Genomic DNA, 20,164 nt, shown 5'->3' with positions numbered 1-20,164 from the left:
GATACAGCTAAAAGAGGGTTTAAAGGCTATTATAAATTTATCACACCTGGCCTAATTATATTTCCTAACAGCTCTGGCATTAATAAACATTCATAAGTGGGTAAGGCCTGGAGGTGATTTATATAGTGCATAATTTATAAAAGACTTCTTTTCCAATGCAAACACCTATCACTATCAGATAGTAGAGCAATCTATTTGAAAACAACCAACACAGATTGAGAACTTCTTTCCATATGGATAATTGGTAGCCACATAGATTCAAATATCAGGAACAGCGCAGCTGTTCTTGGGGACTGAGACTTACCAGTACTTGTAAGGAAGTTGACGTTTCTCATCACACCTTCAGTATAATCCCCTGGCTCGTAACTGTCCATTTCGCCTGTGACAATGTGAGCAACTCTTGCTGCCCGACCTCTGATAGCACCGGCAGCTCGGTCTAAGTTATCAGCATCCTGGTCTCGCAAGGCTATGATACATTTGTTGACATCTTCTAGGATATGGCTCTCTGTAATTAAACAGATCAGATTAGTTTTGTGGGTTTTTTTAATCACACAGATCTAGCATATTATAATTTGTTAACTTCTGACTTCAGATGTGGTACATGCTGGGAATAGGAGACATTGACAGGGAGGAAAAATACAGATGTAATTTTGCTTGTATCTCTTTAACAGCAAAATTTGTGAAATATACAAGTTTATATTTTATCAACAATTTTTATAGATTATATATTATTTTAGAGTCCAATTCTGGTAGATTATATTTTAGATTGGAGTGACTTGTAGGTGCAAATTAAGGGAAGTGTCTGAATTCAAACAAAAATAAAATATATGATGGTGGAATGTTTACTTCACTATACAGATTATAAAACTCTTTAAAAATATTACCTGTCCTAAATATATAGAAAAATAAAACTATGGGTTTCCATTTAAGTAATGTTCATTGGTGCACAATGAGATTTAACACAATTACAGAAATCTTATAAATTAGTAAATAATACAAAATATGAAATATATAATCTTTATATTGTAAAGCAGCAACTTCACTACATCTGTGAAAACACTGAAGAAAAGGACTTGAAAAAGATTGACTTGAAGGAAATGAACCCATGAGAAAGTTGCCCAATTAGAAGAATCTCCTGACTTCTCTCTCTCTTTCCCTCTTTGCATGATTAGAGCATGAAGACAACAGAGTATTCTTAGTATAACAGTAAGTTCTCTTTTTCTATAAAATGACTGATACTCCCAGATAAAATTAATGGTATGTGGAATATCAACAAGCATTGGCAATAATATTTCTAAGAAATTAACAGAATCCTCAGAGAATTAGTGTTTGGCTTTTGGCTATATCAAATGAATCCCCACTCAAAGTTCTTAAAGACTCTATTACTGAAAAATATACATAGAAAACTACTACAACAAAAAGACCTCTGTAATTCCAGAATATGCTGTTAAGTTCCCCCCCCCCCCTTTATATATGTTGACTACCTACAGGAGGCATTCAGGAAGCAATCTCCCGGTAGAGTCACAACTTCCTCTTAGTGTGTAGAGCACAAAATTCAAACTATCAAAGAATATTGTGCCTGGTGACCTTCTTATACCTGATGCCTATCACTCCTCTGCAGGTCTTCTACAGTTCAATTATATTTATATTATGATTTACCAAATCCTCCATGTTCTCCCATGCCTCTGCTCATGTGGGCATATTAGAACCTTGACCTAGATTGTTCTTTTGGGTTCCTGGACCCAATTTCAACATGTGTCCCAATTTCAGTGTGTGTGTGTGTGTGTGTGTGTGTGTGTGTGTGTGTGTGTGTAGGCTTCCCTGCACCAACAAGTAATCCTCTGAACACTAACTGAGTGTCCTACAATTCAACTCAATTCTGACACTGTCTAACCAGAGATAGCATCAGATTCCATAGGTTAAGGATTCAGTCCTATAAGACTTCCTCTCCACCCCCCACTTCAGACACCAGTTGCAAGGTTGTTACAGGTACTTCTGACCAACTACTTATAAACCAGAAGTTTGCACATTCTGCTTTTGAGGTTTGATTAATTTGTTAGAGCAGCTCAGAAGTCAGAGAAACATTTTACTAGATTTAACTTTTATAAATCAGGAACAGCCAGATGGAAGAGATGCATAGGGCAAGGTATGGGAAAAGGTTGCCGAACTTCCACGCCTTCTCCAGTCACACCACTTTCCCCACAACTCCATGTGTTCACCAACACAAGCATTTTGAGCCTGGTCTCTTCAGGTTTTTATAGAGGCTTCATGACATAGGCACAATTTGATTGAACCATTGGCCATGGGTGATTGATTCACCTCTATCCCTTCTCCTGTACCTGGAGGTCAAGGGATGGAACTGAAATCACCTGTTTGGTTCCCTGGGCAACCAGCCCTCATCCTTAGATGAGATCCAAAAGTCACTTCTTTAATACAAAAGATATCTTTATGGCTCTCATCACATAGGAAATTCCAAAGATTTTAGGAGCTCTGTGCCAGAAATGGGATGAACACCAAATACATATTTCTAATAAATCATAATATCACAACTCCAAATCCTCTTTGATCTACTTGATCAACTCATACTATTTTTCAAGACACTAAGTCATTTCTCAGGAAATCCATGCTTATCTAGAACAAGACAAAATTAGTTCCATGTCGTTTGGGATTGCCATAAAATGGTTTATATGTTTACATTAGTGCTTCTTCCCACGTTTTAATGATGTACTAATGAAACTATCTCTCTAGTAGATTATGAAATATATGAAGTGCAGGAATTTTATATTATTACTTGAGGTATCCTACCTACTCTCTAGTACAATATATGGCACATGTTACATTAACAACGTTTCTTGAATGAATGAATGAAGTCCTCTTATAAGATGCACGTGGGAACAGTAAATTATTTTGTCTAAATCCTAAATCATGGGTTATGAACATAAAGAGAAACATTTTGTGTGTCCATAAGTATAGTTAATTTGACCCATATCAAGGACAGCCGTATCATTTGCATGAAAAAGATTAAACATTGAAAACCTTTGTTATAATTTCACTAGCGTTTTAACCTAGTTTTCAGCATTCAGTTATGGATGTGCCATTAAGCATATAATAAATCTAGGCACAATTCCATCTCAACAGAAATTGCATGTATATCATCACTGTCATAGTTCTCCTGGAACTGAAGTACAAATTTAAATGTGGAAGGTGCAATAATCATGAGTTTTTTAAAAGTCCACAGATGTGCACTTTAATGACACATTAAGAAGTTGTTATTTTTCAAGTATGTTGGTCATTTTCTCAAATTAGCACAACATACCTGTATACAATGAGTGGTTAATCTTCATTCACTAAAGGTGTTTAATTTTAGATTGCAGAGCTATTTTTGCTTAGTCCTATAACATTGAAAAGATTTGGGGAAAAAAACAATATTCATTCTTGGAAGACTGATTAACTAATAAACTATGTAATTTCTGTTTAATTAAACATGGAATCATAACTGCCAAAAACTATTTTTTCTAGTGAATTTTGCACAGGAAAAAGTATTCAGAGAATATTCACTAATGATAAATTGTGTGTTCATCTCTTCTATATATAGAACAATGATATACATGCTCAACAATTTATATTATTATTTAAAGCAGAGAATAAAAAATATAGTAAATAATAAAAAATATTGCTTTGGTCCTTTTCTGCTCAGCCTTATAGAAGTTTCTGTGGTTATTGCTTTTGAGAGAGCAACAAAATCAGAAGCCATAGCAATAATCATGCTGAAGAATTATATAGGTGAGGTCAGATACAGAAATAAAATTCCTACATGAACATATACACTATGAAAAAATAATACATGAAAAAAGAGGCAAGAAGCACATAACCAGACTTTACCAGAAGCAGACATATTGAAAATGATGCTGTTGATGACTAAATGATCTTTTGAATTACTAAGGTTAAATATAGCAGAAAAGCATTAGAAAAGGTGTTTCAAACTTCTGTTATTGTGACACTTTCCCATTACCCTGAAAGTTTCTGAAAATGCCAGCAACAATTATTTCCATGAAATTCTAAACATAAAGTTGTAGGGGAAAAAATTATATATATATATATATATATATAATATATATTATAATATATAATATAATATTATATATATATATATATATATATATATATATAGCATCTCCCACATACACACAATAACTAAACATTAAACTATTTTCTTAAAAACAATTATTTCTTTGCTATTCATATTTCAGGTGAATTTAAGTAGCTAAAAAGGTCTTCAGAAGAGCTTCAGTTTTTATGCCTGTTTATATAACCTTAAACCTCTAAAAAAAGAAATAAAACCCAAAATACCTTGTATAAAACTTCCTACTGATGTATCTCTTAAGTCTGCTGACTTGGTTTATTTAGTAGACGTAGCAAAAATCACTAGGAGCTCTACCTTCAATTTATTTTTTTCTCAACTGTAGATACACTTGGACTCGAGAATTATATCATTGTAAAAATGAGGTTTAAAAGCAAGAAAATGTTATAAAACAAGCCATTCAGAATATTACGTGCTTTGAAGAACTGATTGAAGATTTGTGTTAATAGTTTCAAAGTGTCAGCTTTAACATGTGATTTGGGGGTAGGGGTGGAATGACCTGGTGTTACTGCAAATCTTAAAATACATTACTTTAAGAGCAGAGAATTGCTAAACTACTAGCAATTTCTATCAATCATTTTAGCTGTCCTGTGATACAAAGGGTGATTTCTATTATGTCAGAAAACAGGAATAAACAGGGCTATAAAGAAACTGATCTTAGACTAAAAGGTACTTCATTTGTAGCAAACAAATGTGACCTTTAGTCACTGTAGCAAGTATAGCACAATGAGATTTTGAAATTGTCAACTGTTGGTGGTTAGCACCAATTCAATACCAACAGGAATCCCCAATTTAGGGTGAGGTGAAGAAGGAAACTTTATTCCGTGCAAATAGCTCAATTATGAAGCAGCATGGCTGTGAAACAGCATGGCTGTGAGGCAGCCCTAGGGAAGGTGGCCATCTCCAGCTAGACAGCTCTGCTCTGCTACCCTCTGGGGTGGTGATATGTCTTCAGTGTTTCAGCTCCAGCCAGGGAAATGCAGTCTTCAGTAGTGAAAAGGGAATGTGCACTCCCTGAACCAGAGAGGAATTAACTTATATAGACAGAAGTTCCCATCCCTGGTCCCTGATTAGTACATCCTCATTCAAATGAGGACTACAAATCCTCACAGTTTGATTGGTGCAAAAAGCACTGACCTGATTGTTCAGAATTGAACCATTCTGATTGGTCAGTAAAGATGCTGATGGGTATTGGTTGGAATACAATACCAGGAACTCCTTCATAAGGGCTGACTAACATGACAGGAACACAGTGCAGGCAACTCAGTGCAGACTCCTCCCTGAAGTGTGGTTTGCATGAAAGCACCCTAATTAGAAATGACCTTTAGGCTCTGGTTTTAAATTTGATCCGTTAGCCACCAGCAGCTCATCTTAGTAGGCATCTTTCTCAGGATCCACAAAATGCATGTAATTTTTTTCTATGACTTTTCTTCTTAATTCTTTAGTTTTCCACATTAAAGCTAGAATTTGCCACAGGAAATACAGAAAACAATCAAAATCCTGTGAGAAGAAAAGGCTAATCTATTAGCTTGTAACCTCCAAAGCATAATTTTATAAATCCATAGCCCAAAGAATAGACTGAAAGTAGGAGCATATTTTATTTGCAAAATCCAAATGTTGTTGAGAGGCAAAGTTGTTTTGTTTCAATTCTCAAAGCTGGGCTTTGAATATTTCAATGGCAAAACCTGGAGATGTAGACAGTTTATGCCATAATCCACTGAATGGGGACTAATACACCAAAACTGTCTTCTCCTTTGATATCTGCATACCTAAGACAAAATTTGAAGGAGAAGGGAAGGAGAAGAGAGAAACTAATATTTTTCTAAGGAGAAAGGTTTTTTTCCCCCCTAAAGACTAAGTTATAAGTCAAAAGAGATTGAGTTAACTAAATTAACAAGATTAAGGTTAGCTACCCACTATATATGAGCTCAGAAGGTTAAGCTAAGTTTAATTAAAAAAAAATAAGTTTCCATTTTGTAAACTTGTATCTATAGCTGTAAATTTAAAACTCATTAAATAGGTAACTACACAAATGTTCAACAAATAAAAACAGCATATGCTAATTTTTCTTCCTCTTTTACCAAAAACATGAAACTAGAAAGCACTTTTTTTCCTCTTTACTATAATTCATTTTACAGACACCTCCATGTGTGATGGTTGTGAATCAGGAGGGAATGTCTTGGTGGAGGAGGTCCCCATGGAGAAGCAAGAGACCCCAGACCAACACCAGGCTCCCCAAACTGGAGTACCAGTGCCGGGAAGAGGAGCCACCACAAAATCTATGTATGGTGCCAGGTGGGTACTAAACTACTGGGGAGGATCACTGCATAAATTATATACTTGTCTAACCACTATGCTGTACACCTGAAACTAATGTAAAATAATACTGAATGTCAACGCTAACTGATAAAAATAAATAAATAGATAGATAAATAAATAAATAAATTTAGAAAATGAATAAAAATTTACAATTCCACTACCCCCCATCTCACCCTCCCAAAAAAACCCTCAGAAAACAAATGGAATGCACCAGTATATAAGTAAATTTTGTGGATCTACTTCAAGTTGGTCAAAATTTCTGTTTGGCAATAATTTGATCATGATGATTGGTCTCCAAATTAGCTGATAGCCTACCTAAAGATCTAGGCAAGTGGTACTTTAAGAACAAAGAGTACACATGTAGCTAAATGGGAAATGTTTTACAATGCCTTATCCCTTTTTTACATCCTTAACACTTTTCTTTTGTCTCTGCTCCTGAGCCTAAGGCACACTGTGTTAGAAAATGTAGATGATATAAAATATAAATAAGGCACAATCTCTGTCTGCAAAGGGTTTACAACCTAGTAACCAAGAAATGATTATTTTCTTTATTGTCTTTTATTCTTCCCAAAATACAATAGTCAAAATTATCAATATTTTATAATTTCAATGAAGTTTTGTTAACCTATATCCCAAAAGTTTGCCCAGTGTCTCTTCACTATAAACTGTTTATTCTTCCTTGGACTTTAACCAGCTCAAACTTACCTGACCTACTTCTGACAATAATCAAAAGGCAAATAAAGTTCAAGATTTCTATTCCCAAACTAGTTCCTCACCAACCATACTTATAGGAACTCTGCAGCACTTATGCAGACACAAATCTATAGGAATAAAAACCACAAAAAGAAAGTCACCAGAGCCTTCATATTTCTTTTAGTGTATGTTATGTAGGCTTTTATAACAGTTTCCTCTGTGAGGTAGTTAAGAAATTTATCTAAAGCTTGGAAATAGGCAAAAGGTACCATTGCTTGTCCGTTTAGTATCCTGCTGGCAGACATGATGAATCAGGCCTACCTGCGAGATACCTCATTCTCCAGGACTGTGTATCTTTGTTCCACTTGCTATTTCCTATTGGTTAGAATATTTTACAATTCTATAGGGGTAGATGTTCATTTCGTTTTTCAAAACTGATAGCTTGTAAATGATTCTTGTCACATAGTGATGCAAATAAATTTTTATATGACAGAGATGGAATAATTTTTGTAGAAAATATAATCCTGAAGTTTACATTTTTATTGTTAGTTACGATAGTAACTAGTTTTTGTTTCTAACTTGGAAATTTTATTTCACCATTCTTTCTTTATCCAGTTCCCCTTAAATAAGCATTATCTTCTCGGTGTCGCTTAACAATGAATTTTTGACATATGCTCACATTAAATTTATGAAAGTCTTGCTTTCACCTTGGAAAAATATTCCTTGACTATGTGCTTTGACTTGGGAGCTAATAATTACCCAAACTTTTTTTTTCCTAGCCCAGTGAAAAAAGCATAAAGCAAAAATTACACATGAAATTATAGACTTACAGGTAAAATGCAAAACTATAAAGCTCCTAGGATAAAGTCTAGATAACCTTGAATTTGAAAATAACTTTTTAAATACAACACTGAAAGCATAAATGATGAAAAAAAAACTGATAAATAGGGCTTCACAAAAAAAATCTGCTATGTGAAAGATATTGTAAAGAGAATGAAAAGCCAAGCAATGACTAGGGAAAAAAATATTTGCAAAACACATATCTAATACCCAAAACATAAAAGAGTTCTTAAACTCAAAGATAAGAAAACAAACAAAAAAAATACAGTTGCAATGAGCAAAAGATCTGAGCAGAAACCTCAACAAAGATACACAGATGACAAATAAGCATATGAAAAGATACCCAACATCACATGTCATCAAGGAATTGCAAATAAAAATGATAATGAGATACCAATACACACCTATTAGAATGTCAAAATTTAGAACCCTGACAACACCAAGTGCTGTTGAAGCTACGGAGCCAAATGAACTGTCACTCATCGTCTGTGGGGATGTAAAATGGTACAGCCACGTTGGAAGACAGTTTGGCAGTTTCTTATAAATCTAACCATACTCTTACTATATGATCCAGCAACTGTGCTCCTTGGTATTTACCCAGATGAATAGAAAGCTTATGTGCTCACAAAACTTTCACATGGATATTTTAGCAACTTTAATTATAATTATTAAAACTTGGGGACCAGCCAAGTGGCGCATTGGTTAAGAGCTGGCTTGGGACACCACAGGGCCCCGGTTTGGATCCCACATATGAGGGCCAGTGACACTGCCCTCTACAGCTAAGATGCTGAACAACAGCTCAACCTGGAGCTGGGCTGCCGTGAGTCGCCGGCGACGGCGTAGGCTGCAGCCCCTGTGGCAGTGGATTGCCATGGGCTACCGTGTGTAGCCAGCAGCCAGCGTGAGCGGCCAGCAACTGCTATGAGCAGCCGTCCAGAAGCTGGCGACAGATCTGCCTCTCCCGGGAAGAGCGCAATGATAGTGCCAACTTGGGCCAGTGAAGCATCGTCCTCCACAACTAGACTGAAGAACAAAATGACAGTAACTTGTCTGTTCCCATCCCCCAATTCCCCAATAAAAATCTTTAAAAAAATTAAAAAAAAAAAAACTTGGAAGCAACCAAGATGTTCTTCAATAGATGAATGGCTTAAAAATATCACACACACACACACACACACACACACACAACTAGGATACATCCATAAATGGAATATTATTCAGCAAGGAAAACAAATGAGTTATCAAGCCACAAAAAAATATGGGGAGGAAACATAAATGTATCAATATGTGAAAAGGTTACGCACTGTACGACTCCCAATATATGACAGTTTAGATAAGGCAAAACTATGAACACAGTAAAAAAAAAAAAAAGAAAAAGAAAAAGTCAGTGGTTGTATTTCAATGTAGAGAAACTATTCTGTGTGGTACTGTCATGGTAGATACATGTCATTATACATATGTCAAAACCCATACAATTTAAAACACATAGAGAACTCTAATGCAAACTATGGAATTTAGTTAGTGAATCAATGTTGGTTTACAATTGTAACACAGGAGACTTCAAACATTCAGTATTCAATGCCAAGTCCTCGTTAGGCCTTTAATAAGCAATGTGTTTAGCCCTTCTAAAACTGGAAGAAAACTAATAATGTTGAATCATATATATTCAGTAACATTGATTATCTCAGATGTCTACAATTAATGAGGTAGGAATTTTGAACATGTTTCAAATTTTCCATGAATATATTTAAGAAAAATGTTGTCCCTTTCCCCAATTCTCTGAGCTTTCACACAGTAATACTGATTTTCAATTTGTTGGTTTGAGTTTTTAACAAATAATTTCAGAAAGCTATTGTTTTCTGGGCATTGTGTTAAGCTACATATGTGCATTATTTCATTAAATTCTTATAATCACCCTAACAGATAGGTCTGTTACATTTCCATTTTAAAGATGAAGAAATCAAGTCTTTGAGCAGATAAGTATCTTTCCAAATTTCACAGTTACAGTCATTAAGCCATAATTTAAAATCAAGTTTGTCCCACCTGCTAAGGTCCTATAAATGCTAAGGTCCCATTTGGCTTTAGGATATGGTGAGTCTATAATTATATTACTCAGCTACCCCCAAATGTATGATGAGAAGGGGAAATTGTAGTCTTACTTTTTTTTTTAATTTTATAAAAGTTGTGCAAAAAATTGTTTGTAATATTATGTAGCTGAATGTATTATAAGTTTTCACATTAATTTTAACTGGACATGAGATATCATCTATGTGTATTTAGAAAGAGAGTTTTAATTCTACAAAGCTCACATAACAGTGCTCTAGTCATGTTATTATTCTAGATCTATATGGAGCCATCAGAGCCAAAGGGTACCTAAAATAGTCTAGAGATATCACCAGAGAAGATGGCCATAGAAGAAGAAATGAACAGTTTAATCCCTCAGCTATTTAACTATTCTGCTGTAGGTTATTGTATTTTATGCTGCCCTTATCATGACAAAATAAACAGAAAAAAGTAAACCAAGCCTTATTTATTCCCTTCAGTCTAGGCTTCCACTCACTCCTCTTAGACTGAGTTTTTCATGTTAATTTTCCCATAGTGTATGGAAGAGGTCCCATAGACTAGGAACTTATGAACATCTTATATCAAAGCATTGGGGACAAAAAAAAATAGCACTGAGGATATTACCAGACTGAACATCAGGACTGTCAGCAGGAACAGACAGTTGTGAGCTATTTTCCCATTTAATGCAATCAAACAGTTCAATTCCTGCACACTGGATGCTAATGTCGGATGCCTCTATTGCGGAATGCTCTTGTAAAAAACAGTATTCATTTGGGTGCTGTTCCTTGTTTATGGCTGAAAATACAGAACAACTTGGGTATCCAATTATGAAATTTGTACCTTTGGGCACAGGGATAAGAACATTCTTGCACCATTTTAAATGACTTCCTTGAGATGTCTGACACATATAGCAGAACAAAAACCCCAAACAGTAAACTATGTAAAATTACAAATGTACAGATAAAATTAAGGACAAATGAGTTGTTTATAACCTGGCAAATTTCCTTTCTTTTTCTTCTTTTTCCCCAGACCATTAACTATGCAGTTCAATTATTTCAAATACCTTCTAAAATACAACACTGCTCCCCATGGCAAAAAAAAAAAAAAAAGATGGCTAACACCCGAAAAGGACAAGGCTGTTATTGGATAGATGCCTCAGGGAAGTTCACTTCCCGACTCAATAAATTCATTTTAAACTCAGTCACAATGTCCTCTTATTGAAATTTATATGTCTCTTACATTTTCTTCTCAGATGCACACAAATTCACAGAGTAGACACTTCTCCAAAAGATGAATTCTCTTTTTCAGTCTCATTAGTAATACTTTCAAGAAACCTATTAAAAACTGGAATTTGCCATGCGTATGACAAAGTCCAGGAGGTTAGACGCAAATTCAAGGTGTGATTTCTGATTCCAAAATCAGTGTCATTCACAAAATATTATGGATCAACATGGTTGTTTTAAACAATATGGAATTCCCTACAAAAGTACATGTAACTAAACAGCAAATTGTAAGGACTAACAAAAAGAGAAGGGTAAATGATACTGCTTACTATACATAGGTATCACCCTTCCAGGAAACTCAATATACGTCATCTTAACTCAGATTTATAAGGAGTCTGTGCTTGTGATTTACCTTTCCATGCAGTTTTGCTATGAAGTTTCCACAAAGCTCTCCCTAGAAGATGATCTAATGAATGCTACTCATAGTCATCCTATAACCTCTGAAGGAGACCCCAATTTCACCAACCATCAGTAATTTTCCCCTTAAGAGTTCTCTTTCTATTGATGTTCTGTGTATTTATATACTGTTATTTCATTTTCTAATTTTACCCTGAAAACATACACTGGATTCAAAATCTTATTGAATAAACATGGATTTACTCAGATATTAAAAGAATAATAAAAAAAACTCTTTTGGTTATATTGAAACAATTTTTTTCCTAATAGGTAGGATATAATCAAGCAGAAATAATTAACATTGCAATTTACTAAATTTTAGTTAAAAAGCACTGAAATCACTAAGTAAAGTTGTCATGAATTAAAATTTCAAGAGAGATCATAAAGGTTTTCACCTTAATTATAAGTTGGGTATCCACATAAAAGTGATATCTAGAGTTGACACATATTAACACCTTGCTAACAGACCCAGTTAATGTGAATGCTGTGGAAGAGCTACTTAATTATAAGGTGAAACAGACTTTTTAAAATTTTTATGATAGGTAAAAAGAAATGCTGATGAGTAATTCAGCAATGGCAAATCAGTTGAATAGTTATTACGCATTTTAGGGAAATGGATTCACTCTTCAATCTATGCAATGAATTGATGGGGTTAGGTTAAGAAGTGACAGTCCCAAAATTATCACTTTCAAAGAAATTTCTTGTCTAGTAAATCAAGATTCCCTCCTAGGCATATGTAGGTTTACAGATTTGTGTCATTATAAAATTTAAACCACAGCTACTGGTTGAAATAACAACTACTAATAAGTTAATTTTATAATGCTAACTAACAATAGTTGAACATAAATAATGCCTTCATCTAATGGAATGTTATAAGGCAATATAAAAGCTTATAAGATATTTAAATTGCATAAAATATACTTATGAGATTATTTTAAGGAAAAAATCAGAATATATATCTATTAAAAGAGAACTTTGTTTAAAATCATATATGTTTATTTATTTGTTTACAATATAATTACATAACTTTCCAGAAAAAGTTAGAAAAAAATTCCCAAAGTCCTAATAGTAGTTTTTAATAGTTGGTGGCGTTATGGATAATTGATATTATTTTCTAAAGCATTTATTTATTTTCCATAAAAAGCATAATTACTACTATCTTAAATTATATACTATTTTTAATTAACAATGTTATTAAAGAGTGAAATTTAATAGGTAAGAACTAGAGAACTAAGCAAACCATTTGTTAACAACTATATACTTCTAAAACAAATATAAGTCTGATAGCCACAGATAAATCTTAACACCTTTAGTTCTTTCAGGATTACTTTTCCTCTGTCTGTCTCTTCCTGCCTGAAAACTAGTATTAATTACAAACTGATTTTTTTTAAAGTCATTCATTCAATGAGTATTTACACAGTTCCTACCACTGATATTTTGCCATATGTAAGAGATTATAAGATAAATAACTTACTCTTTAAAAAAACAAAACAAAACAAAAAAAAACCTCACAGTATAAGAAATAAGCACCTAAACAAATACTACAAGGAATATGACAAGTGCCCTAATGTACACAGGTAAGAGTGGCTAGACTATTTCCGTTTCCAAGAACGTGCTTCCTCTTTCTATGTTTGTACATCATTGCATTATATACTATGGTTATTCCATTGAGATGAGATTGATCAGAATAAACATGCCTTGGTCTTTGTGGAAATACTTTTTTTGTTCTAAATTATTGTGTATTCACAAGTTTCTTGATGATTGTGAAGTGGAGGTGAGTAATTTTCCTATTCAAATGATAAGTGTATGTTCAACAGTCTCTGATGTACCCAATTATTAGAATTAAAACACAAGATACTGTGCAGGTCATTGCTAGGGTGATATCTGTAAAAGAACTGAAGAATTTATCAAAAGGTATTTTATTGGGACTGTTTTATGTTATGTAACCAATTTATAAATATTATTTTATTAGGCAGCACTTTATTGTTTATACATTATTTTTTCTTTGCACATTTCAATTGTTTTTAGTCACTTCTTTTATGACCTGCTAAATACAATCCATGTCCTTTGTGTGTGGACATCTTAGTTTAGCTTAGAATCAACTTAGGAAAAAAAGAGGCATGACAATTTTAAAACTTCCTACTTAAAAATGTTAAAAAAACAGTTATTTTATTTCTCAATTCTCCATCCAAGAACAAGTTTTTATCCCACACAGAAACTTCAAAACTAAAAATTGGCATGACTAGCAGTCATATGTCCAGCAATTACAATGATTGCATTGGACCAGTGCAATCTATCTACAAGGTATTGTAGTTAGAACAATCTTTTTGTCAAGATTCAAACAAGATGAAAGATTGTAGCACATGGAACAAACACCCATATAATAAGAATCGCAGTAGGAGAAGCCAGTGGAAGTACTTTAATGAGGCCAATGACAATAAAATCAGGAAGAAAGGTAACATGACAGCAAAAATTGCTGATAGTAATGAGAAGTAAGCTGTTAAAAAGATTGATAAAAATGTGAAACAAAACGTGGTTTTTTTATGCTAAGTCTAAACAAAAAGCAGAGAAATATAATCTTTGTTCAAGATCTTGAATGAAGATGTGAGACTTTTGCCAAGTCCAGTTGACCTAAACAGCCTATTCCTTGTTTAGTTCTAAATCTCTACTGACAGACCTTCTAATCAAACCATCCTGAACAAATTCAGTGTTATTATCTCAGCAACCTTGCCTGGAAGGCCGTTCCTTGCATTTAAGCATCTCTGCATGAAAAACAGATTCACAACATCTGGTCTGATTTTATTTTCCTTTAATTTTCATTTTGTTGCCTTTTCCATTTTATTTCCTTTTCCAATCATGTTTGTTGAGCTGCAAATAGTAATTTTCATTTGTGTCTGTAGTCTTTAATTCACTATTTTCAGGCTGAGTAGTCAACCTTGTTGCTTCACGAGAGTTGTAAAATAAGAATTTGAGGAACTGTAATCACCCTTGATCTTCATACAATTTTGGAAAATTGGCGTAAGTTTTATTTTCTTGTAATATTATTCACACCAATAAAAAAACTTGAGTTAATTTGGCCATGGGTATTTTCTCAATGCTGTGTATCTATGGGCTGTGATTTATTTTCCGTTCCTTCATCTTGTTGCCTCTTGTATCTTCTGCTCTATTGAGTTCTTGACATTAAATTAATTAATTAATTAATTAATTTTTAAAAAATAAAAACTGATCACTTAGAACAGTAATCATATTACTACAGAAAAACACAGGATGTGTAAAATATTATAACCCAAATGAGAAATGCAAAACTTGACTTTGACAGTTAAGTAAATTCAAACATACGTCATCCTTTTTGGTACGGGAAAAATGTGTGAAAAATGGGGTTGTCACACAATACTATAAAATAATATTACAGGACTTAAAGAAGGACTAGACTATTTTTCTTATTCTTAATATCCACATCAAACTTTAGACATAACGTTAACAAAACATCATCTGTTATGAAGGAACATCAAGACAAAATGCAGAATCTCTTTGCTCATTATCCTGCCATACCACAGACCTATGCCGTCATCTGAAGAAAATCGCTGTATGAGCCCTAATATTTCACACTTTCAATGAATACACTCATATGTGGTTAATATGCTCTAAAAGAGCTTGATGACTCCATGACTGGCTGATATGACTTATACTTTCAGTCCTTAAAAGGTTAAGTTTTATATGATCTTACTTATATTATTTGCTTCCAGGTGCCAAGAAGAATTATATTTTCCCTCATATTAATAATGCTCTTTCTGAATATAATCAATTTTGTTGTAAATATTTTTTAGGGGGCCAGATGGACTCATGTCCTGTTGGGGAGACCACTTCATAGTCGGTGTAGAGGCCTGACCACCACCCTGTATTTCTGAACTGATGTTGAATAATATTGTATGTCAACTATAATTATATATATACATATAGTCACAGGATGTGGAGTATAGTGTGGGAATGGAGTCAATGGAATTGTAATAGATAAGTATGATATCGGGGGTGGGAGGGCAGTGGATGGGGGGAGGAGGGTTGTTACATTGTGAGGGGTGAAAAGGATAACTATTGCATTGTTCTGTACACCTGAAACTAACAAAATAAATAAATAAATAAATAAATAAATAAATAAATAAATAAATAAATAAATACAGAGGTTGGAGAGTCAAAAAAAATTAAATAAATAAAAAATAAAATAAAATGTTCAGTAGGAAATGCTAATAGAAATATGGACTGTATATGTAATTCGTGAAAGTTCTCTGCCAATATTTATAAGTTAGATATTAATTAATTTTATGGCCAAGCAATGCCACCTATGTTTATATAACTCAGGCTATTTGGTTTCCTATAAAAGAATGCACTGAAAAATGTTCTTTTTATTGATGTTCATGTTGGTGAAAATGGACACAACCTCACTGTCCATCACAAGGGAAAAGGTTAAGTAAAATATAACAACTGAATATTATTTTTGCAGCTGTGAGAAACAACCAACTAGATTTTCATGTAATATATTGAGAAAGACAAACAAAGTAAGATTTTATAAGGAAATACAATTTGTGTAAATTAAAATGCATACAATCACTGTGCATTTTACAAGAGTACATAAACAGTGTTTAAGTATATCTCTCATAAAATGGGATAACAATGAAAGGAGAAAGGAAAAGGGAGAAAATAAAATAAAACCTTTTTTTTTTTTGGAAAAAAAATAATAATAATGCCCCTTCTCTGATTTGGCCAACGTAAATTTATACCATTTGTTTACAAATTCTTTATGTCAAAATTACCTGTTTATTAAAACAACAACCTTTGAACATAAATGCCTAAATATAACAATAATTTACAATAGTTTCAAAAATAATTGAAATCCTGAGGACATAAGACTTGCAGATGCACACTCATACAGACATATGTTTGTGTATATATGCTTTTTGTAGCTTCTTAGATTTAATATTTATAAGGGTGAAACATCTTCACAAGAAAATTATGAAAAATATTAAAGGATAATAAAAACAAACCAATCATGAGGTTCAGCAGAATTACTATTAATGTCCTACAGATTTCTCTGCTGTTTGTTTTCTGGGAACCAAGGGAAAAGAGCAATATAATCTGTTAGATCATCAGGTAATGAGTACTTTGTATTACTTGTTCTCCATAAAACTTGGATACTCTCTTTACCAACCTCTTCACCTCAATGGATGATCTTGCAGGTTGTACGTGTGTATTTGGCAGATCTACTTCTCTCTCCCATATCCATTCTTGTCACTGCATTCTACAGGAATCTGGCCATAAAATCCAAAATCTCTGGTAGTTTTGTTCCTCTCTTCCCAAGTTTAATAAAAACCCCTTTCATTATGAAATCTTTTCATTGTCTCTGCTTCTTGAGTGGACACATTTCACTTATCCAAATCTTTTGATAGATAGAAGATGATAGATAGATAGATAGATAGATAGATAGATAGATGATAGATAGATTGATGATAGATAATAGATAAATTTTATTTTATTGCTGATTTATCAAATTCTGATGCTTATTTCTTCTTCTAATATCATCATAAAAAGTCAAGATACTCTTTGACTTCCCTGTGCATGAACATTTCTCAGTAGAGTAATTAGATGTGCCACATCCATACCCAGACATAGAAACAAGACTACCACTTATCTGAGAACTTCTGGAAGTATTTTGCATCAGAAATCAGGGGCTACTATATTATTCTGAAAAGACCACAAGGTATGTCAGAACATTGAGCAGCAAGAGGACACGGGGGGGGGGGGCATCAAAGCACAGATCATTTATGTGGCATTCTTGTCTTAGATTATAATTTTGACTCTGCCACTTACTAGTTCTAAAAACTTGGAAAAAATAATATTCCTAAGCCTTAGTTTCTTTGTTAATAAAATGGAGTATCCATTCACTTATCTAATTTGTTTTTAATATCAAAAAATATTCTTATTTTTATCTTTTTAATTTATATATTGTAATAAAATGTGTTTATATTTAAGGAGTACAATATAATGATTTGATATACATAGTGAAATGATTACTACAATCAAGTTAATTAACACATCATCTCACATAGTTGTCATTGTTTGCGTGATGAGAGTACCTGAAATGTACTCTGTTAGCAACTTTTTGGTGTTCAATACAGTGATATTAAATATAATAATTTATGCTTATACATTAAATCCCTAGATATATTCATTCAATATGACTTCAACTCTGTACTCTTAGTCAATATCTCCCCATTTACCCCATCCCATCATCCCCTGGTAACCACTGTTCTACTCTATGCTCCTGAATTCAACTTTTTTTCCTCAGTTTTAGATTCCACAGATAAGAGATACTATACAGTATTTGTCTTTTCTGTCTGGCTTATTTCACTTAGTATAATGTCCTCCAGCTTCATCCATGTTTTCACAAATGGCAGGATTTCCTTCTTTTGCATGGCTGCATAATAGCCCACCTTCTTTATCTATTCATCTGTCAACCAGTACTTAGGTTGTTTCCATATGTTGGCTATTGGAAATGACGCTGAAATGAACATGGGAGTGCAGATATCTTTTTGAGGTCTTGATTTCATTTCCTTTGGATAAATACCCAGAAGTGGGTTTGCTGGATCATATGGTAGTTCCATTTTTAAGTTTTTGAGGAATCTTCATACTGTTTTCCATACTGTTACACCAAGTTACATTCCCACAAACAGTGTATAAAGTTTCTTTTTCTCCACATCCTCATTGACACTTACCTTCTGTCTCTTTGAGGATAGAGGCATCCTAACAGGTGTGAGGTCTCATCATGAGTTTTACTTGCATTTCCCTGATGATTAGTGATGTTGAGAATCTTTTTATATTGGGATGTTGGAAAAGTCATGACGCAATTTTGTAACGAAAAACATAGAAAAAATATGTCATGACTTTTCCAACAACCCAATATATCTGTTGGCCATTTGTATGTCTTCTTTTGAGAAATGTTTATTCAGGTCCTTTGCCCATATTTAAATATTGTTACTGGGTTTTGCTATGGAGCTGTCCATGATTTTTATATGTTTTAAATATGATCCTTCCCCCTATCAGATGTATGGTTTCAAATATTTTCTACCATTTCTCGGGTTGTCTCTTCACTCTATTGATTGTTTCCTTTGCTTTGAAGAGATTTTTAGTTTGGTGCAATTCTCTATGTCTATTTTTGCTTTTGTTGCCTGTGATTTTTGAGTCATAGCCAAAACATTATTGCCCAGACCAATGTCAAGAAGTGTTTTTCCTATTTAAGAAGCTTTTTTTCCTACCATCATCTACTCATTTATTGATCCCAATAGTGAGGGTAAAACATTCAAAGTGGAAAACATTCAATGCACATATTATTAGTTTACTCAGTTTGAAAGTACATTTAAACAGGCAATTAAAACACTTCTAACAAAAGAGTAACTGATTTCAGTTCACACAAGTGTGAAGTATCTCAGATAAAATTCATCCTATAACTATAACTGTTATTATTTCACACTATATTTAATATTACTGGTAGTTCAGGGTACATAAGAAGGTAATCACCAATCCAGCAGTTATATAATATTAAAGAGACTTTACTGAATTTAATAATTTGCATTTTTATTATGAAAACAATTGATTAGATGAATAAAGTTTATTAATGCTCTCATTGTTCATATCTCTCTTTACCTGTTTCTCTCCCTGCTAGACTCTGGACTTCTTGAGAAAAAAAAAATCCTCTTTCATCCTCATTTATTGAATCTTCCAAACCAAGGACAATGTGAGGAATATAATAAGCACTCAATAAAAGTTGTTAAAATAAACACTGTACATTGGCTTTTTTTTCTTCGTTTCTATTCTATTAAATATTTTGCAAATTATATTTTTAGTGTGTTCATATGTTAATATATCAACAATTAATAGATGCCTGAAATATTATTTGAAAGGTACTGTAAAATCTGCTTTGTTTATATACTTACTTAGTACATTACTTATTGGGTTTCTACTATGTGCTGGGCACTTTGCTAATTTTAAGTTAAACAGTAATAACATTTTTAAAGTTTTTGCTATCTTGAGGTTAAAATCCATTAAGAGAAAAAAATAAATTAGAAGTTACATAAATAATAAATATAAAAGCAACAACATATTGCCATACGTTATCTTAGAGAACAACTTACAGATACATTTACATAAAGTGGTTAGAGAAGATACTTCATATCCATGAAAAATAGCTACAGGTAGAGCACTCAAAAGGCCTTGGGAGGATTTAGAGCAGCGGTTCTCAACCTTTCTAATGCTATGACCCCTTAATACAGTTCCTCATGTTGTGGTGACCCCCAAACATAAAATTATTTTCGTTGCTACTCTATAACTGTAATTTTGCTACTGTTATGAATCGCAATGTAAACATCTTTTTGTTTTC

The 20,164-nt window shown here is 33.3% G+C and overlaps 1 protein-coding gene across 1 annotated transcript in view; it reads right to left on the bottom strand.

Annotated features, from left to right (window-relative positions):
• LOC109373414 (catenin alpha-3) overlaps positions 1-20,164 on the bottom strand; it is a 602,515-nt gene that overhangs the window by 427,183 nt on the left and 155,168 nt on the right. The window contains exon 3 of the mRNA XM_019627201.1: positions 305-505. Within this exon, the coding sequence (XP_019482746.1) occupies positions 305-505 (201 nt within the window). The remainder of the gene's footprint in view (positions 1-304; positions 506-20,164) is intronic.

The sequence above is a fragment of the Hipposideros armiger genome, unplaced genomic scaffold (genome assembly GCF_001890085.2).
Source record: "Hipposideros armiger isolate ML-2016 unplaced genomic scaffold, ASM189008v1 scaffold_721, whole genome shotgun sequence".
NCBI lineage: Eukaryota > Metazoa > Chordata > Mammalia > Chiroptera > Hipposideridae > Hipposideros > Hipposideros armiger.
Note: the sequence above shows the minus strand (reverse complement) of the source record. Positions and strands in the feature narration are given on the sequence as shown.